This window comes from Rousettus aegyptiacus, unplaced genomic scaffold, assembly GCF_014176215.1.
Source record: "Rousettus aegyptiacus isolate mRouAeg1 unplaced genomic scaffold, mRouAeg1.p scaffold_m13_p_6, whole genome shotgun sequence".
In the NCBI taxonomy this organism is placed as follows: Eukaryota; Metazoa; Chordata; class Mammalia; order Chiroptera; family Pteropodidae; genus Rousettus; species Rousettus aegyptiacus.
In genome coordinates this window covers 54,527,792-54,550,047 of record NW_023416309.1, presented here as the reverse complement: position 1 = coordinate 54,550,047, position 22,256 = coordinate 54,527,792, and the positions used below count along the sequence as shown (strand labels likewise).

The 22,256-nt window shown below is 47.8% G+C and overlaps 1 protein-coding gene across 4 annotated transcripts in view; it reads right to left on the bottom strand.

Moving 5' to 3' along the window:
• TACC2 (transforming acidic coiled-coil containing protein 2) overlaps positions 1 to 22,256 on the bottom strand; it is a 176,283-nt gene that overhangs the window by 130,744 nt on the left and 23,283 nt on the right. For all 4 annotated transcript variants that reach the window (XM_016149087.2, XM_036223910.1, XM_036223909.1 and 1 more), the window contains one exon: positions 15,162 to 15,271. In XM_016149087.2, the coding sequence (XP_016004573.2) occupies positions 15,162 to 15,271 (110 nt within the window). The remainder of the gene's footprint in view (positions 1 to 15,161; positions 15,272 to 22,256) is intronic.

Below are 22,256 nucleotides of genomic sequence, written 5' to 3'. Positions count from 1 at the left end.
AGGCATAACCCAAAAGTCAATTCTATTTGGCTGTGGAATTTCTGCGTGCAACCTATATACACCTCTTGGGAGCTGAATTATCCCCATATTTGTCTTGGAAACACATTAGCTGGACAACGTGGGAAGAAAAACTCGGAAGTGTGCAGGAAACGTGGGGGAACTGGGCTCAGAATTATGGATCCACTACAGACAACAACTATCCAGTGACTGCAAAATAGCTTATCACATACTCTACGTGGACTGTATTTCTCAGTTCTATATAGTTTTAATTACGTGCATTTTTAAAATTTAAAAATAATCCGTTTCCAATACAAAATTTTGAAAATGTAGAAAGGTAACAGAAGTATTGTTTTTTTTTTTAAATGTTTTTACCATTTTCTTTAAAGTTACCATAGAGAGGAAAACAGCAAAGGAAAATGTGTGGGATCGTCTCGTGACTGTTTGCTACATGCACGCACTTTCACGCATGCACAGACCTGTGTGTTTTGGATGTGAGCAGCGGGAAGAAATCCCTACACGGTCAGCAGCAAGGTTATGGCTTTCCATGCAAGGCAATGCATAGGCATTCATATATGAGGGATGCGCACAGTGGGAAAGTGGAGTACAGGCCTGCTAAAGTGTAGAAATATACATTATGGACCGAACTGGGTCCCCCTCGCTCCCCTAACACCCAATGTGACTGCATCTGGAGACAGGGCCTTTAAGGAGGTGATTAAGATTAAACGAGGTTGTACAGAGTCCTAGTTCCACAGGACGGGTGTGCCTATAAGAGGAAGAGACACAAAAAGCCCTTTACCATGAAAGGACACAGTGAGACGTTGCTGTCTACAAGCCGAGGAGGAAGGTCTCACCGGAAGCCAGCCCTGCCGTAGCCTGAGCTTGGAATTCCAGCCTCTGGAACTGTGGGAGAATAAGTTTCCACTGCTGAAGCCCCCAAGCTCTGGCATTCTCTCACGGCAGCCGAGCAGACCAATACAATAGGTATAAGGATGCTTCTTGTAACTATCCTTGCAACGTTTTTGACGTTTCAGATTGCCAAAATGCAAAGTTGGGAAGATGACAGTGGATGCAATTCATTGGACCTCAAGGCTCTGTGTGTTGCCTCGTTTACATCTGCTGCTGGGGAGTACGCTGCCATTTTACAGGTGAGAACGTGGAGAACAGAGAGGCTAAACTTGGACCTGATGGGCCACGGTCTTCTTATTCACTCCATGCTGCCCCCAAGAACAAAAACTTTGGAAGAGGGAGTCTGAATGTTCGTGTCCTCAAATTCATAGGCTGAACCCTAATCCCCAAAGCAATGGTTTTAGGAGGTGGGGCATTTGGGAGGTGATTTGCTCACGAGGGTGGGGCCCTCGTGAATGGGATTAGTGTCCTCATAAAAGGGACCCCAGAGAGACCCTCGCCCCTTCTACCATGTGAGGACACAGGAGAAGATAACCATCTGCGAACCAGGACGCTGGCTCTCACCAGACATGGAACCTGCTGGTGCCTCGATGTTGAACTTCCAGCCTCTAGAACTGTGAGAAATGTGCGTTGTTTAAGCCCCGGTGGTGTTTTTGTGACAGCAGCCGGAACGGACTGAGACAGAAGGCAAGGGGCTCTTTCGTTCCAGCCTTCCACGAAGCCCCTCGCCTATGATGTGCATGCGACGTCCTTGAAGGAGGTGTGTATGCAACATTGCCACGTCAGTCAGTCATCCTCGTTCAGTGCCTGCCCCTAAACACAGACACGAGACGGGCATGCTGGAGGCGCGGAAAGATTTCAGGTGGACCCAAGAGAGAGCTGGCTACTGTCTCAGCCGGATTATCGTTTTCTGACCCCAAAGTACAGCTGCCAAGGGCAAAGAAGAGAAGGTAAGAGGGTAAGTTACATGAATCCCTCTAATTCCCAAGTGGTCACAAAGGCGGAAGTGTCCATGAAGGGCCCTGGGCCCTGACGCAGCACTGGCCGGTGTGTGGGGACCACTGGCCTTCTGGAAAGCACGAAGCTCCAGAGGGATCAAAAGCTGCAAGGATTGTTGGCTCAATAGACTGTTTCAGAACCAGCAACTCTGTACTCCACATCAGGCCATTTTCCTTTAAATGAACACTTGACATTTAATTGTGTCCCATCCATTAACTAGGGGTCAAACCCTTTAGTAGTTAACAAGATTAATGGTGTGTAATTCTGAAACGAAGCACTCCTGCTTAGGTCGGCTTGCTCTAGGAGCTCAGAACACTGCTCCCTCCCCGCTCAACCAAACAAAGCCACTTCCTGGTCCCCACCTCAAGCAGGAGATGCCAGTTTAGGGGGAGTGTGCGTCTTTGCTTCAGGCTAACTGAAGTCATTATCATCCGCGGACAAGATGGTAGATTCACTTGATTTGGTCACCTTAAAAGCTCGTGGGTCTTATCACAGAGCGACCGAGAACAAACGTCAAACGGAGTGTGGGGCGCTCGCTTCCCCCCCAAAACAAGAATCCGGCCTTTGGTTTATTCAGCATAAGCCGAGCATCAGCAATCTCTTTGATTACCTATCAGAAGCGATTTTTAAAGCCAGATTAAAGCCACTCGCTGGGAGCAGATTTGCCCAAGGGCAGGGAAACTCTTAAGAACTGATCTGTAGAGGGCTCTGCATTAATCTCAGCTTACATAATGTCCTTTTATGCCTCCAGATTTGAGTTGAAGTGTGTGGGACGGAGGTTCTGTACAGAATTCAAAGGCGAGCTCCCGTGGGCTGGGCTCTCAATGGAAAGCTTTCAGACCGAAGGGGGTGCTGCCTTCGTGTTGAGGTTGGGAGGCACCCGACCTCCTAGGGGGCGGACCAGATACCCCCAGCACAGGGAAGGGAGAGGCATGGGGCATGGGGCGTGGACCTGGAAGGAGGGGTGATCAGCTGCAGCAAAGATTTGGGTAGACAATGGAGACAAAAAAGGCCCTCCCCACTCTCCTTGCAGGAAACGATTGATTGACCCACAGGGGTTCCTGAATTCATGTTTAAGACACACACCAGCTGACTGGGAATGCTCAGAGGAAGGAGGCCAGCTGAGGAAAAAACGAGCATGGCCCTGCACCGCCGGGCTTTAAGATGAGCAAACCCGGAAAGGAAGATTGTCTAGACAGAGAGGTGCCACGTACCAAGCATGTTCTAAGGTCAGGCCCACGCTCAGTACTTTTCAGTTAATTTAATTCAGTTAATCGCATTAACTCCACACAGTTGTCTGGCCTTTGGTTTATGCGGCGTAAGCTGAACACTAGCAATCTCTTTGATCACATACATGAAGAAATATTCCCAGAGAGGTTCAGGACTGAAGCCTGGGTCACAGAGCCCCTGGGAACCGGGGTCCTAGCAGATTAGGTCCCACCCAGACGCACGGCCCTAACCAGTCCCAACAATGCCCCCTGCACAGACGCCCGCTGACCTTGGCGGCCAGTCACACTTAGCTTTGTATTTTTAATCCAGTTATAGCTCTTTTCTGCCTTCATTCGAAGATAGAAAAGGCAAAGGCCACGATGCCTGAACAAGCCGAGCAATAGATGAAAGGAAAAGAGTGGGAGCCCCTCGAGAATACTGGGGAGAAGGGTGCGCGCGCGCGCGCGTGTGTGTGTGTACTGGACGAAACCCCGAAGTATCCTTAACATTCGGCCTACACTTTGCCACATGAGCTTTTACTTGACTTGAGGGTCAAGGTGTCGGTCCACTCATGAGAATCCATTATCCAGCGTAATGCGGGGAAGAGAACAGGCACCTGGAATCCACAGAAAACTTAAAAACTGTCTTCTAAACAGTCGTTCAGCAACCCTCCTGCGGGGTCCTCGAAGGCAGCAGAATGGCCCAGTTCCGTGCTTCCCAGACTGGTTGCTGGAAGGTGCTTCTGGGCAGTGTCTGCCAGTGTCCTCAGAATGTATGTGGACACCGTCCCCAACAGGACACCAGCTCGGTCAAATGCACATCTAACATAATTACTTCTGATCATGTGGATGCTTCTTAATGATCAAATACCAAATATAAAACTACTGTTCCGTTAGAGAAGGCATCCCTCTTTGTTCTAAAGAAAGATCTTTAAAACTCTAGTAAGGCCGAATCGAGGAATTCGATAGAATGTTTACCTGAGTATTACTATTTCCTTAATTTTAAGTTAAATCCTACTAGTTATCCATGGGAAAATGCAAATGACAGCTTCTTTGCTTGTGTGCTTGGATTATAGGAGCATTTTTCTTTCATTCTGATGCCAAGAAATAAGAAATAGTGATAAACTTATATTTGTTATACCCTTTTTTTAAAAAAAAAATTTGTATGGCTCCCTTTTTTTCCCTGGCTTTACTGAAATATAATAGACAACTTGCTGCTCATATTTACATTGTACAATTTAATGCGTTTTCCCATTACAGTTGGCATACTTGTTATCTCCTTCTTGATGAGACTCCTAGCCTGTATTAAAACCGTTTTCCTGCCCTAGTCAACACAGTGCAATATGGGGAACTTAATGGAATCTTCCCTCGATGACGAAAAAATCTTCCAGAAAATTTGGTCTATTGTCCGATCAGTAAGATGTCACCAATGTTACCTGTGTGAGACTGAGCAGATGTGTCCTGAGCTAGTAAATGTGATTAAGGGTTTCTTTTCAGAATAAGTCCCAGTCACCAGTCTATTTCCCTGAGACATGCCTTTCTTTAATCCCACTGACCTAAATGGGAGGGGGGGGGATGCGGAGGGGGAGTAAATGAGTCAACATTGCCAGGGGCCGAGTGGGTTCAACATTAAAGACATAAAAAACATAAAAAACGATCCCAACCTCCCTCCCAGCGCTAACACGGCTGCAGGGACGAGTAGGGGAAGATTAACTGCTGTCAAGGCTGGCATTTGAGCTCCTAAAAGACAAGAGACTGCAAGTGTCTGTGATACGAGATGCTCTTGAAAAGGAAAACAACCCTTGCCTATGGCATCTTCTCTCGTATTATTATTATTTTTTTCTAGAAGGGTCTTCTCACCTGTCCCAAAATAAAGGCCAGATGTTTTGCAGCATTTCCATTGAAAACCAGCAATAGAAATTTGATATGCCGGCTTTTGGACGTTTTCAGACAGCCTGGTTGAAAAGTGTCATATAAAAAATTAAGAACTGCACCAGGGGTGGAACTTAGGGGGGACCGGCTTCTGCAGGGGACCTGGGAAATAAAGGCCAGCGATCCCCGGAGACAGAAAGCGGCGGAGTGGGCCCTGCTATGGCCCAGTGCAAAGCCTGGAAGAAGTGGCTCAGGGAGGGAGGACCCAGGCGGAACCTTGAGGAGATGGAGCTGGGCATCCAGGGAGACCCGGGCAGCTAGAGCCCCCAAGGAAGAGGCGAAGAGAAGAGAAACCTGGATGAAGAGAGAACTCAAAGTGGTGCCAAGTACTGGTCGGCGTGAGTTTGCATGGAAAACACCCGAGTCTAGGAGCAAACCACCAAAAGCAGTTTATAGGGAAGAATTCCCGAAGCTGGCACAGGGTTAGGAGCCATTCCCATCCCCACCAGCCAGACCTCATAATTCATGGGACATTTGTAAGAGAACCAAGAAGAGTCTGGCCTCAGGAGTGGAGGAGATTAACCCTCGACTACGCGCTGCTCTGGCTCCACCTCGCAACGCTTAAAAGCAAAACCCAGAAGGACTAAGCTGTTCCAAATAACTTAACTGCATCCCAGAACAAAGTTCGAGAATATTTATAGAAATTCAAAAATATCCAGAGTCCAAAAGCATAAAGTCCAGTGTCTGGCATGTGAAGAAGCAGGAAAATACAACCCACAATGAAAAAAAAACTCAATTATTCAAAACCGATCCAAAAATTATGCAGATGATATTATTAGTACACAAGGACTTTTTAAAAAAGCTGTTGCTTAACTGTATTCCACATGTTCAGGGGGCTGGAGAACGACTGAGCATGTTAAGCACAAACATGGAAGGTATAAAAAAAGACCCCAATCCAATGTCTAGAGATGAAAACGTCAATGTCTAAAATGAAAAATACACTGGGTGATATTAATAATAGATTACTCATGACAGAGAAAAAAGATTAGTGAACTTAAAGACATCGCAACAGAAACACTCCAAAATGAAACACAGAGGGAAAAAAAAGACTGAAAAAAAAAAAAACCAAACAGAGCATTAGTGAACTGTGGGACAACTTCAGGCAACTGAATATATGTGTCATTACAGTCCCCAAAGGAGGAAGGGATTAAAAAACTATTTGAGAAAATAATGGCTGAAAAATTTCCAAATATGATGTAAACTAGAAACCCACAGATCCAAGAATCTAAATCTAAGCACAAGAAACCAGAAGAAACTTACATCAAGGCCTGTCGTAAACCAAATTGTTTAAAACCAGTAAGAAAAAAAGAAAAAGAGAAATATTGAAAGCAGTCAAAGTAAAAGACAAAAGAATGAAAATCAGGGCAACATCAGATTTTTTTGTGTGTGTGGTTGGAAAAATGTAAGCTAGAAATACAGTGGGGCAATATCTTCAAAACCGTAAAAGAAAAACAAAACCCACCTATCGAGAACCTTTGCCCAGTGAAGATGTCTTTCCAAAACACAGGCGAAATAAAAGATTTTTTTCAGATATTCACAAAGAACCAATCACCAGCAGACTTATACTTCAAGAAATGTGGAAGGAAACCCTTCAAGCCGAAAGACAATAATACCAGATGGCAATCAGAATTGACGCACACACAAAAATAAATAAAGAACACCAGAAATAGTAATTATGCAGGTAAATATCAAGCTTTTTTCCCTTATTATTTAACTCTTTTAAGAGGTAATTGGCTACGTAAAGCAAAAATAATATAAACTATGAGATTTCTAACACATGTAGAGAAAAAATGTGTGACAACAATTGCACAAAGTCCAAATGGGGAGTAATGTTGGTACACTGTTGCACGACACTTCTATTATAAATGAAATGATATACTATCACTTGACAATAGATTGTGATACAGTAAAGATGTACATTATTGATTCTAAAGCGACCACCTAAAATAACACAAATAGTTGTAGCTAGTAAGTCAAAAGGGAGATAAAATAAAATCATAAATACGATGAATTTTTCCAAAAGGTAAAAAAAAAAAAAAAGAGGAAATAGGGAATAAAAAAGAGGTGAACAGAGAAAACAAACAAGCTGTAGATTTAATCCAACCATATTAATAATCACATTAAATGTAGATGTTATAAAAAGTCCAGTTAAAATGCAGAGATGTTCAGAATAGATTGAAAAAGCAACATCCAACCATATACTATCTGCAAGAAAAGTGCTTCGAATTATGCTTAGAAAGCACAAACCAGTTCAAAGTAAAAGACTGAGGGGGTGCAGGGAATAAACCATGAAAACACTGATCAAAAGAAAGCTGTTGTGTCATGTTATATGATATCAGAGGAAGTAGACTTCAGAACAAAGAACAGTACCAGGCATAAAGAAGGTCATTACAATAAGGGTATGATTCATCACAAGGACATGAATAGCCGGAAAGTTTATCTCATAACAGGGTCTCAAAATAGATGAAGAAAAATGGACAAAAGGGGAAATGAACAAATCCACAATTATAACCTGATATAGTTCCACATCCCTTTCTCAATAATCATCTGAACACATTGATAGAGTATCAGAACAGATACAGAAGACTGAAATGCTATCAACTAACGTGACCTAATTGACATTTATTAAACACTATCCAGGAGCGGCAGAAGATATGTTCTTTCTGAGTACAGATAGAACACATACAAAACACATAACTAAGCCTCGATAACTTCAAAAAGATTCAAATTATTCAAAGTGTATTACCTGAAAACAACAGAATTAAATTAGATATCAATAATAGAAAGATACCTGGAAAATCTCCAACTATTTGGAAACTAGATAATATACTTCTAAATAGCCCATGAGTCAAAGAAGATATTAAAAAGAAAATTAGAAAGTATTTGAACCAAGTGAAATGAAGACACAAGTATCAAAATGTGTCAGATGCAGGACTTAGAGGGACTTTTAAGAAGCTAAAACATCTATATTTAAAAAGATTTAAAAATAAGGTCTCAAGTTGATGACCTCAGCTGACCTCAGCAACTACAGAAATATTGGTTGTGCAACGATGTGAATATACTTAACACTACTAAACTGTACTTAGAATTGGTTAAGATGGTATATTTTATACTATGTAGTTTTTTACCTTAATAAAAAATAATTTTAAAAAATCAACAAGGAGCAATGTATAAAAGAAATCGGATAGCAAAGTATATATACTGTTTAATCCCAATTATATGAAGTTCGGGAAACTGACAAAACCACTCCATGGCAGTAGAAGACAGAATATTTATTATTCTCAGGCGGGGCCATTGACCCGGAGAGGCGTGAGAGTACAGTCTGCAATGCGGGAAATGCTCCCCGTCTAGATCTGAGTGTGATTACACAGGTGTACGGAAGTGTAAACATACCTCAAGCTCTCGGATTTATAATCTTACGGTCTGTATTGTATATCAATAAAAAAAAAAAAAACAGGTAATAGAAAAAAAGAAAGAAACCATGGAGAGTAAAAAGATCAGCAGTTACCATGCGTTGGTAGGGGCGGCGGGGAGGGGGAGGCACCAACAGGTAAAGCACAGGAGAGCTGTAAGACAGTGAAACTACCTGTGTGGGATTGTAATGACGCACAACACGAAGTGGAAACCTTAATGCAAACTATAACTTTTAGTTAATAATAATGTATCAGTACTGGATCATTAGTTGTAACAAATGCATCTCACGGATGCAAAATCTTAATAATACGGGAAGCTGTGTTTGGAGGAGGGAGGACTATGTGGCAACTCTCTGGACTGTTCATTTTTCTGTAAACCTGAACCTGCTCTAAAAAATAGTCTATTAATTATTTAAAGCCTATTCATTATTTAATAGTCTATTCATCATATACATTTTACATATAACATCATATAGTACAATATGTATTACTGGAATGTTTTATAAAGATATATATATATATAGACACGAATAGCTTATCTCACAAGAAAGAAAGAACTAGAAAAAAGAAAAGTCTGAGGGAAACACATTACTATGTAAGAGCGATTGTCTGTAGATGGTGGGAGGATTGGTCATTCTTTCCCCCTCTACTTTCCTTTTTTCCTCTCTTTTCCAAGCTGTTACGGTAAGTGGGTATTGTCTCATTTAATGGAAAATGACTCCTCTTCTTAAATGCTTTGTTGAAAGCAGATGGGCAGAAAGCAGGCACACACCTCATTCGGCACATGACCTTCTTCCCCAGCCCCTGTCACAGCCTGGGAGCTCACTCCTCCACGCCCTCCTGCTCTCCTCTCAGTGTTTACTTCCTGCCACAGATAAATAATGAGTCAGAAGCAGGACAGGACAGGGAGGCCGGGAGCCCAGTTCTGGGGACACACCCTGCCTTGGCAGGAGCTTGTGAATAGATCCGGGTCTTCACAAAAGTTTCTGTGGGAGGAGGCGAATGGCTTAGAACACTCAGGGCTCAGGTCATCAAGAGCTGGCCCCAGCTGCTCGCTGCTTCTAAAACACACCAGATCTTTCTGGTTTTTCTTTTTTCTGGGTCTCAGATCTGACCTTGTTTAGAGGGAAATTAAATTTTCAGGACTGGGGGTGGTGGTGGTGGTGGTGGTGGGGTGCTTTCCAGTTATGGAGACCATGACACAGGTATTTTCAGACACCTGTGAAAGCTCCGGATGACTCTAAACCTGACCTTGGGTGGCATCAAACCAAGCTGGATTCTAGCTGCACTGTGGCATGTCCGGCCTGTGTGACCTGGGGCAGGTTCCTTGACCTCTCTGGGCCTGGGTTCCCTGCCATAGCCAGCCCCTCAGGTCACCATATTAATGCACACCGAGCTGCTGAGAGAAGGGATGGTTTCTGTCCTGGGTTCGGTGCCCAGCGTCAGGCAGATTTAGCCCGCAAATGACAGGGGAGGCGAGGCACATGAACACCTTGCCTTTCATTTAAAGTCCACGATTTCATGTTTGTTTGCTTTTTTAACCATCTCACTTCCTTCCCTCTGCTGCTGCTACCTAAACACCATGGATTTTTTGTTCTAAGTAAGTTTGTATTTTTGAAGAAGCCAAGAGGTTGAGCTTAATAAATAGCCTACATCTCCTAGCACCCAAATTTGGAGAAGTTCTGAAATTTCCTCTTTGGGAGGCTGGGTAAGTCTAATCCTTCCTAAATTCTTTTTCCTGCAGATCTATAATCTTTAAAGCTGTTCCCTCTGCCTGGAACAGTCTTCTTTCCCCCACAAGCCCTGACTTCTGCTCAGTTTTGAAGATGCAGCTGCAAGGTTAACCAGCCTGGAGAATGCTTCGTCCTTCAGCGGGGCCGGCCACCCTCCTGCCCTGTGCTCCCATAGAACCTGCCTATAGCGTTTAGCTTATTCTAGAATTATTTGTTTACTTGCCTGTCTCTACAGCTGGGTCGACGCGTCCCCTTCACCTTTGTACCTCTGGCCTAAAAGCTCAGAGCGTGGCCTGTTTCTTCGATGGGTCCATGTTTTTTAAATGGATTAAGATGCCTCTCCCCCTCGCCCTCACAAAAAGGATGAGTGGTCAGACGTTCAAGGTGTTGGGTGCTGAGATTCTGTACCAACAACTCCGATGTGTGGGCATTTTTGTCCCCACACCGAGCAATTCTGTCACCAGCTGGGTGTCCTATAATTCGACTCTGACACTATCTACCTGGAGAATAGTGTCAGATCCCACAGGTTGAGGGCTCAGTCCCACAAGATTGCACCCCAAACACACATACACACACACTTCAGATGTCAATCATGAGTTCAGGTTGTCACCTGTACCATTGACAAACTGGCTAAAAATCAGAGGTTCCCACAGACCGCTCCTTGGGTTCAGTAAATTTGCTAGAGTGGCTCACAGAACTCAGGGAAATGTTTTGCTTCTGAGATTGCCAGCTCGTTATAAAAAGATATAAATAAGGAACAGCCAGACGGAAGAGATGCACAGGGCAGGGTCTGGAAAAAGGGCATAGAGCTTAACGCCCTTTCCGAAGCCACGCCCTTTCCGAAGCCACGCCCTCCTGGAACCGCCACCTGCTCACCAACCTGGAAGCTCTCCAAACCCTCCTCTTTGGGGTTTTTATGGAGGCTTCGTGAAATAGGCCTGATTAAAATCACTGGCCATCAGTAACCAATTCAACCTCCGAACCCCTATTCTCAGCCCAGAGGTCTGGGGATGGGGCCGAAGGTTCCAACCCTCCGATCACAAGATCAAGATCGGCTGCCCCAGCAAACAGCCTTAGGTGATTCCCAAGAGTCAGCTCATTAACATAACAAAAGGTGCTTCTACTGCTCTCACCAGTTGGATAAGTCCAAGGGTTTTAGGAGCTCTGTGCCAGGAACAGACACAAAGACCAAATACTTATTTCTTACGAATCACAATATCACAGGTGTATAGCAGGAAACGAGCTGTCCCCTACACTTTGAGAGAACCCCGCTTTTCTATCAAAGATGGCGGCCACCCTAAGTTTCCCGCAGTGAGACAGGTTTTGTGATGTTTGGCACAGTCTTGCCACATTCACCTGGTACCAATAGGATTTCCTCCCGGGTGCTGGGTCTGTGACTCTGGAACTCAGCAAATATACCTAACTAGTTTTTCACACCTCAGCAAATAACCCATTTACGCAATTGCTCAAGCCAAAATTTTCGGAATCTCTCTCGATTCTTCTTTCCTTCCTTCTAAACCATCATCTAAGGAAAGGTCACAGGATAAGATTCATTGGGTTTGGGGGTTTTTCAAAGGACAAGGCTGCCCGGTTGTCAGTACCCCTGTAAGAAAAGGGGGTCCCCACGGGCAGTGGACCTGGAACCAGTCCAGACGCAGGTATCCAGGGCCGCTGTACGCGCGGGTGCACGATGCTCGGCAGCTGGAGGTACATCCTGGCGGGTGAGCGTCGCCCCAGGAGGGCGGGATCACGCGCACAGATAGGCACGGGAGGCACCGCCCAGGCTCTACCCGGCTTCGGCCAATGCAGGGCTAAGTTACAACAGCGACACCGTGTGGCAACCAGAAAGCAAGGCAGGTGAACCGATGGGACGCCCTATCCGGATGAAGAATTCACCCCTCTTTGGGGAGTCGTAAACAAACCCCATTCTTGTGCAGTTCAGAAGGAGGCGCCTCTGAGGGGGGAACAATGGACTTCCTACCAGCAGGGCACAGGCAAAGGCACCCCAAGCCTGGGATGCCCCTCTGTGGAGTGGCGATCGCGCCCGTGCGGAGGGACAGCCCTCGGCAATGTTGACACCAGCCTTTCTGCCTACATTCTCCCCCCGACCCCAGGTTCAGCGGGAGCCACTGCAGTCCTTTCTGTGTGTTCTCTCTCGAGTTTTCACAAGTAAAAACAGAAACATTTTGAGATCAACGGCTCCTCCCACCTTCTGCAAAAGCCTGTAACCTATTCTTTGAAAAGAAAATGCTGGTTGTACCACGAGGCAAAAGGAGAATGCAAATGTAATTTGAGGATGAGGAGAACAGAGCAGGAAAAAAGTCTTAGAAAGTGGGGACCGGCTGAGAGTCCCTCCCACTTCCTGACCGCGTCCCCGGGCTGGGGGTGGGGGTGGGGCGCGGGAAATGCGCACAGAGGCGGAGTGAGCGTCCAGCAGCCAAGGGAATGGCCGTAGGGTTCCTGGCCCTACCGAAGAGTCCCATGTGCCATGTGCGGCCGGAGGGCAGCGCAGTCACAGGGCCTGATGGCCGGCGTGGCCTGGACAGTGGGCATCTCAGTGGTGACGGGGAGATGGGTGGTGGCCCTAACACACCAACCGGGTCAAGAGACGGGGGCTCGAGGATGGCTGACGTGGGCATGCCTGCTAGCCCGGCGGAGTAAGGACTCAGAATCCGAAATGAATTGATTGAACGAAAGGAATATTTCATTTTGAGCACATAGAGCATTGGGCATAGTATCTGGTGCCCGTCTGCAAAATAAACGTTAAATGCTATTGTTGTCATTAGCGTGGATGCGAGGGTGGCATGCCCCCCCCTGAAATAGCTCACGGGGGAACCCCGTGTTCATCCTCTCTTCCTAAAAACCTCCTGACTCCCCAACAGACGCATCCTCACCCTGGAGAGCCGGAGCCTCAACACCTCCTCACAGTTTCTGAGTTGCTTAGCCCAGGGCCGGGCCCGATACACATTCTCACATTTGTGGAGGAGAACTGTGTTTTTAATTGTGAACAGGAAGTTGCTCCTTTGGGCTCACTCTAGGAAGGCACCGCTTTTATGCTTAATTTGCATGCTGGCGAGAGGCAGTTCTTGAGGGAAAAATAATAATTGACTAAAGCTGAGGAACAAGAAACAAAAGACCTTTGAGCTGCCCTTACTCTTCAGGCCAGCTGTGACACACAGGCCCCAAACAACTTCCAAGCCTCTTAGGAGACCCCGGAACCTCACAAAGATGGGGAGGGAGCAGCCGGACCTCGGGTCTCAGCCGGCGGCGGCTTCCCTCGTGTAGAATTAATTCCAGAAGAGGCGAATCCACCCATCGGTTTCATGATCGATTCGCACCAGTCGTCCGGTCTCGTCAGAGCTAAATATTAAAACCTCCGTCCAGTTACCCGACATAAAGTTTGTGAAAGTGGAACAGAGGTCGAAGGTGCTGCTCAAGGCACACCCCGCGATCCTTCCCATCCGATCCCCAGTTCCCTAAAGAAATCTGACGTTCGTTCCGAGAGGCTCTGGAACCGGCACAGTCAGATATGGAAATTCCTGCCACGAGGGGTAGCTCTTACTTACCCATGATCTTCCATAGTGAAAAGTCAAAGTAGCAAATGTTGCTTAAACTCTTAAGATGAGAAGCTATTGCAAAGCACTGGGACTCAAAGTTCCACGGTCTGTTGTTCCTTGGAGCTCCTAGTCATTCACCCCTTGAAGGCCTGTAACTCTGCCCTCCCGGAAGCTGGGCTACAATAGATCAGGAGGGTTTGTCCAACCAGAGCATGTGCTCAACACGCTGGCAATTAATTGCCTCCAGTATTCCTGGCCCATGTCCTTTCTGGGGACTGGACGTTCGTATCTGTGGGCCCTCTGCTGTGAATGCCCCCAAACCCGTGGGTGCTGAACGCAGGGGAAGAATCTATGGGGCATCTTCCCAACAGCCACAGCGGGGAAATCCAGACCTGACCGCGGGTCAGTGCGGAGGCACCGACCGGTTCCACTGCAACAGTGCGGCCTCATTGATGTCTGGAATCCATCCACCAGCCTCCCTGGGACTAAGGGCGTTGGTCACTTTCGTAAGTTTTATGAATCCTGTCTGATCATGTGGTGCCTACCGTGAAGGGGTTCAGAACAGGCCTCCTCAAGATGAGCTGGTTTGGCATGTGGATTATTTTGAGCTAAAGGCAATCAAGACCCTTCAGGCTAAAGAGAAACATCTGCCCCCCCCCCCCTTAACAACCTAGAAGAATTTAAATTGAGGGCTTTGCCCATAACAAGAGTTATTACCAGGGATAACTTTTTATGGCCGATCTAGAGGGCAGAGCAAACATCTAATTACCAAACATCTGCTCTTCTTATCATCCTGCGATGACCTTCTTCCCCTCAGAAGCCCAGGCCTCTCACCTCATTCCTAAGCTCAGCATGCCATCTCTGTAACTCATTCTACCCTTCTATCTTTGAACCTCTCAGGGATGTGGGGGTCTCTGATTCTCTTGTGTGTGTGTGTGGGGGGGTTCTGTGTGTGTACATCTGTAATTCAGTTTGGTTATCTTCTCTTGTGAACCTGTCTCACAATGATTTAATTGTTAGACCAGCCGAAAGAACCTAGAAGGGGAGAGAAAAGTCTCTTCCTTCCCCACGACAGACCCCAGCTTGGCCACGGATGAGACGCCCCGATGGGCCCCTTGGTAGCCTTGATCTTTTTAAAAGTTCTGACGATGAAGATAAACAACCCGGAGTGTTGCCGGAATGGAAGTCTATAATTACTAATTTCATCTTTGGGCAGAAAAACATTAATTTTCCAATCATGCAGATCTGGGCAAAAGGTCTATGAACCACTGTTTGGAACCTCTCACCACTGAAGAACATGTTGCAGGTGTTCGGGTAAAATTTTCAAAGCGAATGAAGCAAAGCCAACACCGAGCAGGCAGTGAGCTCTGGCCATGCCGTGGGCTGTGTCAGGCCTCTGAACTTGGCACCTACCTGGGCGAGTCCCCATGGTCAGTGCTCCCAGCCTCCTCCGGCTTCTTTTTTGTATTCTCACTGTTCCCAAGTGGTGGCAGGGATCCTGGACTCTGAGCTGACGGAGTCCTCTGAGTCAGAAGAAAGAGAAATTGGAAAGAAAATCAAATAGGAGAAAACACAAAGGTATTTATCAACGGGCCACTGATTGCAGCATTTCAAGGAGCAAGATGTTCATTTGCCTTAGCATCCGACCGAGCCCATGCCACGTGCTGGCGCGGAGCTGCGCCTGGAGGCCGAATGATGCGCAAAGCAAGCGCGACCCCTGCTCTCACGTGATGGGGAAGAAACGCGGTTGCACTGGTGGTTCCAGTGGGGCGGGATTACTGTTGCGGGAAGAAACCAGGACTGGGGACACCGCGGTTTGGGGTCGTCTGCCCCCTGGTGAAAGCGGGGACATGGAATCTAAGATCTCGAGGTATCCAGTGTGTTTGTGGCCACGCCTAGCGGAAAACACGTGTTCCTCCCCCTGCCCCCGATCATGGTTTTCACACCAGAATTCAGCTGGAAACTAGAGAGAGAGAGAGAGAGAGAGAGAGAAGGAAGGAAAAGAAAAAAGGGAAGAAAGGAAACCGAGAAATGGGGGGCCCTTGGAGACTTAGGGCCACCCATCGGAGGTCCTAACTACTCCGAGAGTTGGGGACCTACTCTTTTTTAACCCCCACAATGAGCTTGTCTGCTGTTGAGCTGATTTTTAAAACCAAGATACAAAAAATACTGAAGTGCAGTCAAAACTTCAGATCACAGGACAGAAAGGGATGTTTCAAAAGCGAAATTTGAATGACGCTCATTTAAATGTGATACGCAGATTGGAAACGAAGGAATGGACTTTGTACACTGCAAGCGTGTTTTCCAAAGCCGTGGTTGTCTTTTATTTTGTCTTCCCAAAGGCGCTGGCCCTTAACCAGAAACAGATCCCTCCCAGAAACAGCACACGCTTCCTCATTCGAAAGAATTCTTCCACCCAAATCTTCATCTCTGAGGTTCTCACGGAAATGCCAGTCATGGTACCCTATACTCCTGCTCATCGGGGTTCACGTAAGACGTGGGTCAAGCCAGGTCCTTCCACAGGACTCCCCAGAGAACCGGAGGGTTGAAGATCTGGTGGGCGGGTCTGTGGAGTATGAATGCAGAGTTACCGGCAGCCTGTTTCTAGCTATCGTGGAAGAGGGCAGCCAGCGGGTAGAAAAATGCCCAGAGGAGATCTTTCCCCATCTGGTGCATTTCTCTGAGCGGCTGGCCGCTCTCTTCACTCCGTTGTGCCCAGAGGTAAAATACAAAAGAGGCCTCCGCTCTCAGCGGCCCAAACATCTCGGTTGGAAAATCTCCACTCACTTTTGCTAGAACAGAATGTGGAGGTAAATAACAACAACAACAACAAAATAATAATAACAACAACAACACTAGCCTCTGTTTATTGAGCACTTACTAAGTGCCGGGCACTGGGCCAGCAGCTTTCCATAAGCCATACCACCAAATGTTCACAACAACCTTATTTATGTCCTTGCCTAGAGCTGAGGCTTTGAGAGGTTCAGTATTTTGGTCAAGATCACGCAGCAGTAGAGTCTGGATGGATCCAGGGCCAGGAAAAGGCACCTCCGTTCGACCCCTGCAATGCGCAAGTGTCAAAGGAGGCAGAGAGAGCTGGGGCTGAGCGTCGCCTAGGAGGGACCGCTGAGCCAGGCCGGCTTGACCTCCCTGCTGTCGGAACCACGCCTTGTAACGGAAGCCCCGTCCCTGTCCTCTGGGCCTCAGTCTCCTGATCTGTGAATCCAGGATGACAATCACCTGCATAGGACGCTACCAAGACAGTACAAACTTTAAATCACCGTAACTTCAAACTCCAAAGTGTTCCTGACCAGTCTGAGGATGGTTCTTCATCTATATAATATCGCTCGCTACCTTTGATTTAAAATGTTTGCTGTGGTAACTCAAGAATCACATACAGAGTGAGTGACAGTTTCATATCCAGGTCCTGCGTTTTTAAATCATAACCCAATTCCTATGTGACTAACTATCTTGCAAGCGTCAGCTCCAAATACCTTCTACAGCCAGCCTTCCCTTTCAATCACCACGGTATCTGCAGTGAGTTATTCTGCAGATTTAACAGATAAATCCCCAGCCCTTTATTCCACGATCAAGGTTACTTTAAAGTAATTCTAAAAAGACATCGACACGTCTCACAACCCAGACAGATGCAGACAAGATGGAGTGAGGAGAAAGATCTCTGCTTAACTAACGGGGGAAAAAGGGACCACATGCGAAACTCCCTCAGTCAAAGGAACCGTGACAAGGGCCTGGGATTCATCTCTGAAGAAGAAAAAAGGGCAGACCTTTCTCCCCTTTTAGCCCCGCCCCTCCTCCTAATAGAAAGCTAATCTGCAAGAATACCAGCCCCCTCCAACACAAACATATGCAGATGAGTTAGAATAAAGCTTAAAGGGAGAGCACTATTCAAGCACTATTCACAAGGGGGGAGGGGGATGGGGACAGGGGTCAAGGGGCAGGGGGTGACACACTGCCCTCTTCAAAGCGCTCTGACATCCAGCAAACCCCTGTGAGCTGAACAGGCGGGTGAAATAACGTTTCCCATTTTCCAGATGAGAAACAGGGCGAAGTCGCCGGGGTCGCCTGCCTCCGAGTCCAGCGCTCTCTCCACAATAACAACAGCACTCACACCTTAAATAGCGCTTCTCCCGCTGTGACAATAGCAGCAAACATGACTACAAATCATCCTTGGTTGCCGAGTGCTGTGCTTTTCTGTGCTTTACATATTTAGACTCATTCAATCCTTGCAACAGCCCTTCTTTGCTTCGCGCGCGCGCACACACACACACACACACACACACACACACTCTCTCTCGCTTAGCACAGAGAGGTTAAGCCACTTGGCCAAGGCCACACAGCTTGGGAGTGGTGCTGGACCCAGAGTTCGGGTCTGGAGCCTACGCGTCGGACGTCTGTCTATGCTGCCTCGCCAGACGGTGGGAACAGCTGCCCGTGATCCCTGCCATCTCCCTGCCGCGCTCCAAATAACTAAAACAACTGGACATTTATGAATAATGTGCAACGGGCGCCTAGAGTCGAGGCCGAGAATAGCACTTGGCGGAGGGAGGCACTTTATAAATATCTGTCGAATGTTTGAGAAGCAGATTATTCCCCCATTCGTGAGGCAGCCATTTCTGCGAGTGGGGAGAAGCGCCTTCCGCGCTCGCCGCCCTCGCCCCGGGCCGTATGGCCCCCAGGGTCTTCATGTTCCCCACCCCAGCAACGGTACTGAGCCCTGCTGCTTACGGGAGCCCTAGGGGTCCGTTGCGTCAACAGGCATCACTGCGAGACAGCATGCATTTCTAAAATTACCCCTTTCGCTCCCAAAGAGCAGGCTGGGAAAAAAAAAAATTGGCAATCCTCCATAGGACGAGCTGACTTGTCAGGCTGCTTCTTCCCATCTTCCCTTTGCTGCCAGTTGCTCGAGTAAACACACAGCCTTTCTCTGGCTCTGGAATACTCTGAGCCCCGTGTCTATGTTAAAGCGATCTTCAAACAGTCCCAGCGACTTGCCAGTTCTGGAAAAGAGACTTCATCAAAAGCCAAAGTGTTTCACCACTAAAAAAACAAAAACAAAAAAATTCCTGACATCACCTCTTAAATGTACTGCATCTCTCCAGACGGGCCATGCCAATAGGGAGGCTTAACGAACATGGTTGAATCATGGCCAGATCATCTTGCCCGCTCTTTGAACGAGCTTCTTGGTAGCTGCGTGACCGCAGGTGAACGCTGGGAAGTAGACCAAAGGTCATCCCCATGGCGTCAGAATCAGATTTCAGAAGCAACTGCCAGGCCTCCAAATATGGAGGAGGGACACAGGTCCTATGCGGGCGCCCGTCTTCCCTGTTGCGGGAAGGCAAAAGCTCAGACCAGTTCTGCTAGATTGCCCCAACCATTTCTGCACCTTCGTTGCGGAAATGAAAGATGGAAGCGACTCATCGCCCTGGCGGGCCAGCAAGGGGGAGGCCACAAGGGTGACCTTGTAGGCTTCCCCCAACGGGACGTTTTCTGATGCGGTATGGTTGAAAAAATGAACAAGCTTTGGAGTCGGAGAGAGCTGGGTTTGAATCGCCGCACTTCCATTTAAAAACGGAAGAACCGAGATTGCAGTGGGGTTTTGAAGATTCTGCCTCATGTCGAGGAAGGGCTGAGTCTGGGTCTTGGGTGGCATGGAAGATTAAAAAGACACAGTGGAAGATGTCGGCTTTGGGGGAAGCTGGGGGAAGAGCAAGTACTATCTTTGCGAGCTCTCTGTAAACCTGAGAATATTCTCGAATAAAAACTAAATTAGAAAAATAAGACATGATTCCCATCCTCATGTAACTTACAGTATAGCGAATGCACAAGAGACACACATTCAGTAAATGATCTCTTCTCCCCTTCCCCACAAACATCTGGGTTGGATGGTAGGAGTTGTCCTAAAAGGACCCAGGAACCTCGCCAGGCCAGAGTGGACGTGGTCTGACGTCCTCAGTCTGCGTGAAAAGGGAAACTTCTGAGGCTTCAAAAAACGGCTTGAGGTTAATGTCTGTGTTTAATGTTTTAGAAGAATGTAATTCACAGAGGGTTGGACCAGTTCAGAAAACCCAAGTCACTTCACCTTTCGGAGACTGTTTCTCCATCTATAAAACAGGGACCACAATCCCTGGCCTGCCTGCCTCGGTGGGTGACAGGATCACCTTTTGTCGGTATGGCAAAAAACAAACAAACAAACAAACAAACACAAAAACCAAAAAAGCTGTATAAATGGAAGAGCCCCTGCATTCGAAGAGTCGGGTTTATCAGACTGGCCTGTAATGTCCTGTGATTCTTACTTGGTCATACCTGAAATGGCCCCTCTAGAATCCCTATAGCCACTCATGCCGCACAGCTTGAGGATTGGCTCAAGAATTAGGGCACAGGAACCAGGCGTATTGGTTAGGAGGCAAGCTTCGCCACTTATTTCGCAAGAAGCCTTCCGGCTCTACCCCTCCAGGACCATGTCTGGAAAATAAGGGTCGCGATGACAGCATTGCTTGGAAAGTTAAGTAAAATAACACGCGAGAAGCGCGTGGCGCCTGGCGAGACCGTGGCAGACGCTCGTATCTGCCAGTTGTTATTAACGCAAAGAAGAAACGGATTCAAAACCTATCGCCTAAGAGCCCCAATGGCCATCTCAGATTAAAGCCAGAGAAGGTAACCAGACTCTTCAGTAGACGCATCTGGCCAAAACCTGGAGCCACACAGTCAGTGCACACACAAACTTCATCATCGTTCTCGTGAAAATCAGCACCAAACCTCTGGGCTGGGAGACCCGACATCACAACAAAGGAGGCCTCCATCCTTCCGAACATCCGCGGTCCTGCTGGTTCATTGCTTCTTCCCTCTATTTCTTTCTCGTTTGGCAGCACTAGTCTAACGCTGTTGTCATGTTGGGTTCCTCAGAAACTCAGACACGACCCCACGTCAAACTCGGTGCCCCCAGCGTGTAAGCAATACGTGCCGGTACTTATGCGTGTCATCGAAATAGCGATCACACGGGGCCGGAGCCACAACCGGCCTCAGCCTGCGGAAACGTGCTCAGTCACACTTCTGGGTGATCTACATTCCAGAGACAGCCCAGGTAGCACAGGGTCTCCTGTCCTTGGCACTCTGTTCCTTGGATGTCAACCAACTCCACAACCTGAGGCCACCAGTGCTGAGGTCACCTTCAGGAACGAACCTCAGCCCCTGGCTGCTTCTCAGACACTGAGCCAGGATGAGGGAGGCCACCCCTGCGAGGCCTGGGCTGGGGGAGGTGTGCACAGTGACGGTGACCTGCTCATTCCTCCTGGCCCCATTCATGTCCCGCTCAGCCTGCAGCTCCTGGGGACAGCCTTCCCTGACACCCAGGGCCAGCTCAGGAGTCTCTGCACCTGTCTTCTTGCTTTATAGCACTGACCATAGTTTCTATCCTTGAAAACGTCCGCCCGCCCCACCCCACCCCGGAATCTAACTACAGAAACATCCGGACAATGGGTTGCTTTTCAGAAGTTGTTGTTGTTGTTTTAGAATAACCACAAAGGGCTCCATAACTCTTCACCAAGTACATGAAACCCCGCAGCCACCTCAGGACGTGGAAGCCTGTCACTGAGACCTCGAGCTCTGCTGCAAAGTGCTGTGAAGAGCCCCAGGCTGGACAAAAGAACCCGGTTTGAAAACAGCTGGCCCGGCCACTCGTGGTGACCCTCCAGACACCAAGGTCATCATGCTCGCTCCTCCAAATGACCTGTGATTAATCTTCTAAGCCTGTCTCTTGTCTAGAAAACCAGAGCGATAAGCCTGGGCCTGCCTACGTCCCAGGAGAATAATGAGAAGCCGATGAAAACTCATGGGTAGGAGGCTTCCCCAGGCTCAAACATCTCCGCTTGGTGTGATATGCAGAGACACAAGCCCCGAGCAGACCTACCTGGCAGCCACCCTTGGGGACAAAGTGGCTTTTGTTTTTCAATTACAGCTGACACTCAGTATTATTTTATGTTAGTTTCAGGCATACAGCACAGTGGTTAGACGTTTATATAATTTATGACGTGATCCCCCGGTTAGTCTAGTCACCACCCCCCCCACCCCCGCCGGCACGACACACAGTTATGGTGAGGGGCTCTTTTCATAGAGCGAGGCACGGGGCCCTGGGTGGCCAACGCTGCGGCCCGGCTGGGTGCGACAGGGTTTCAGGGCCGGCAGCGGCTCACTGCCTCGCCCTGACCCCTCCGCGAGCACACACTGACCTCGGCGACCTCTTCGGGATGGAGAGGGCGCACGGCCCCCAGTCTGCCTTCCTCCCCGGTCGACGGGGAACACTTCGGGCAGAGCTCAAGCTATGGGACTCCTCCAGCCGCGCTACTCCGTAACGACACTCACAATTGATCCCGAATTCGATCTTTTTTTATGACAAATCGGTTTGCCCACCAGCAAAGATGGGGCCGCCACTCGATACCCAGGCTCACCCCGGGACAAAGGAAACCAAAGCAGCAGAGTTCGGAAGGGTCA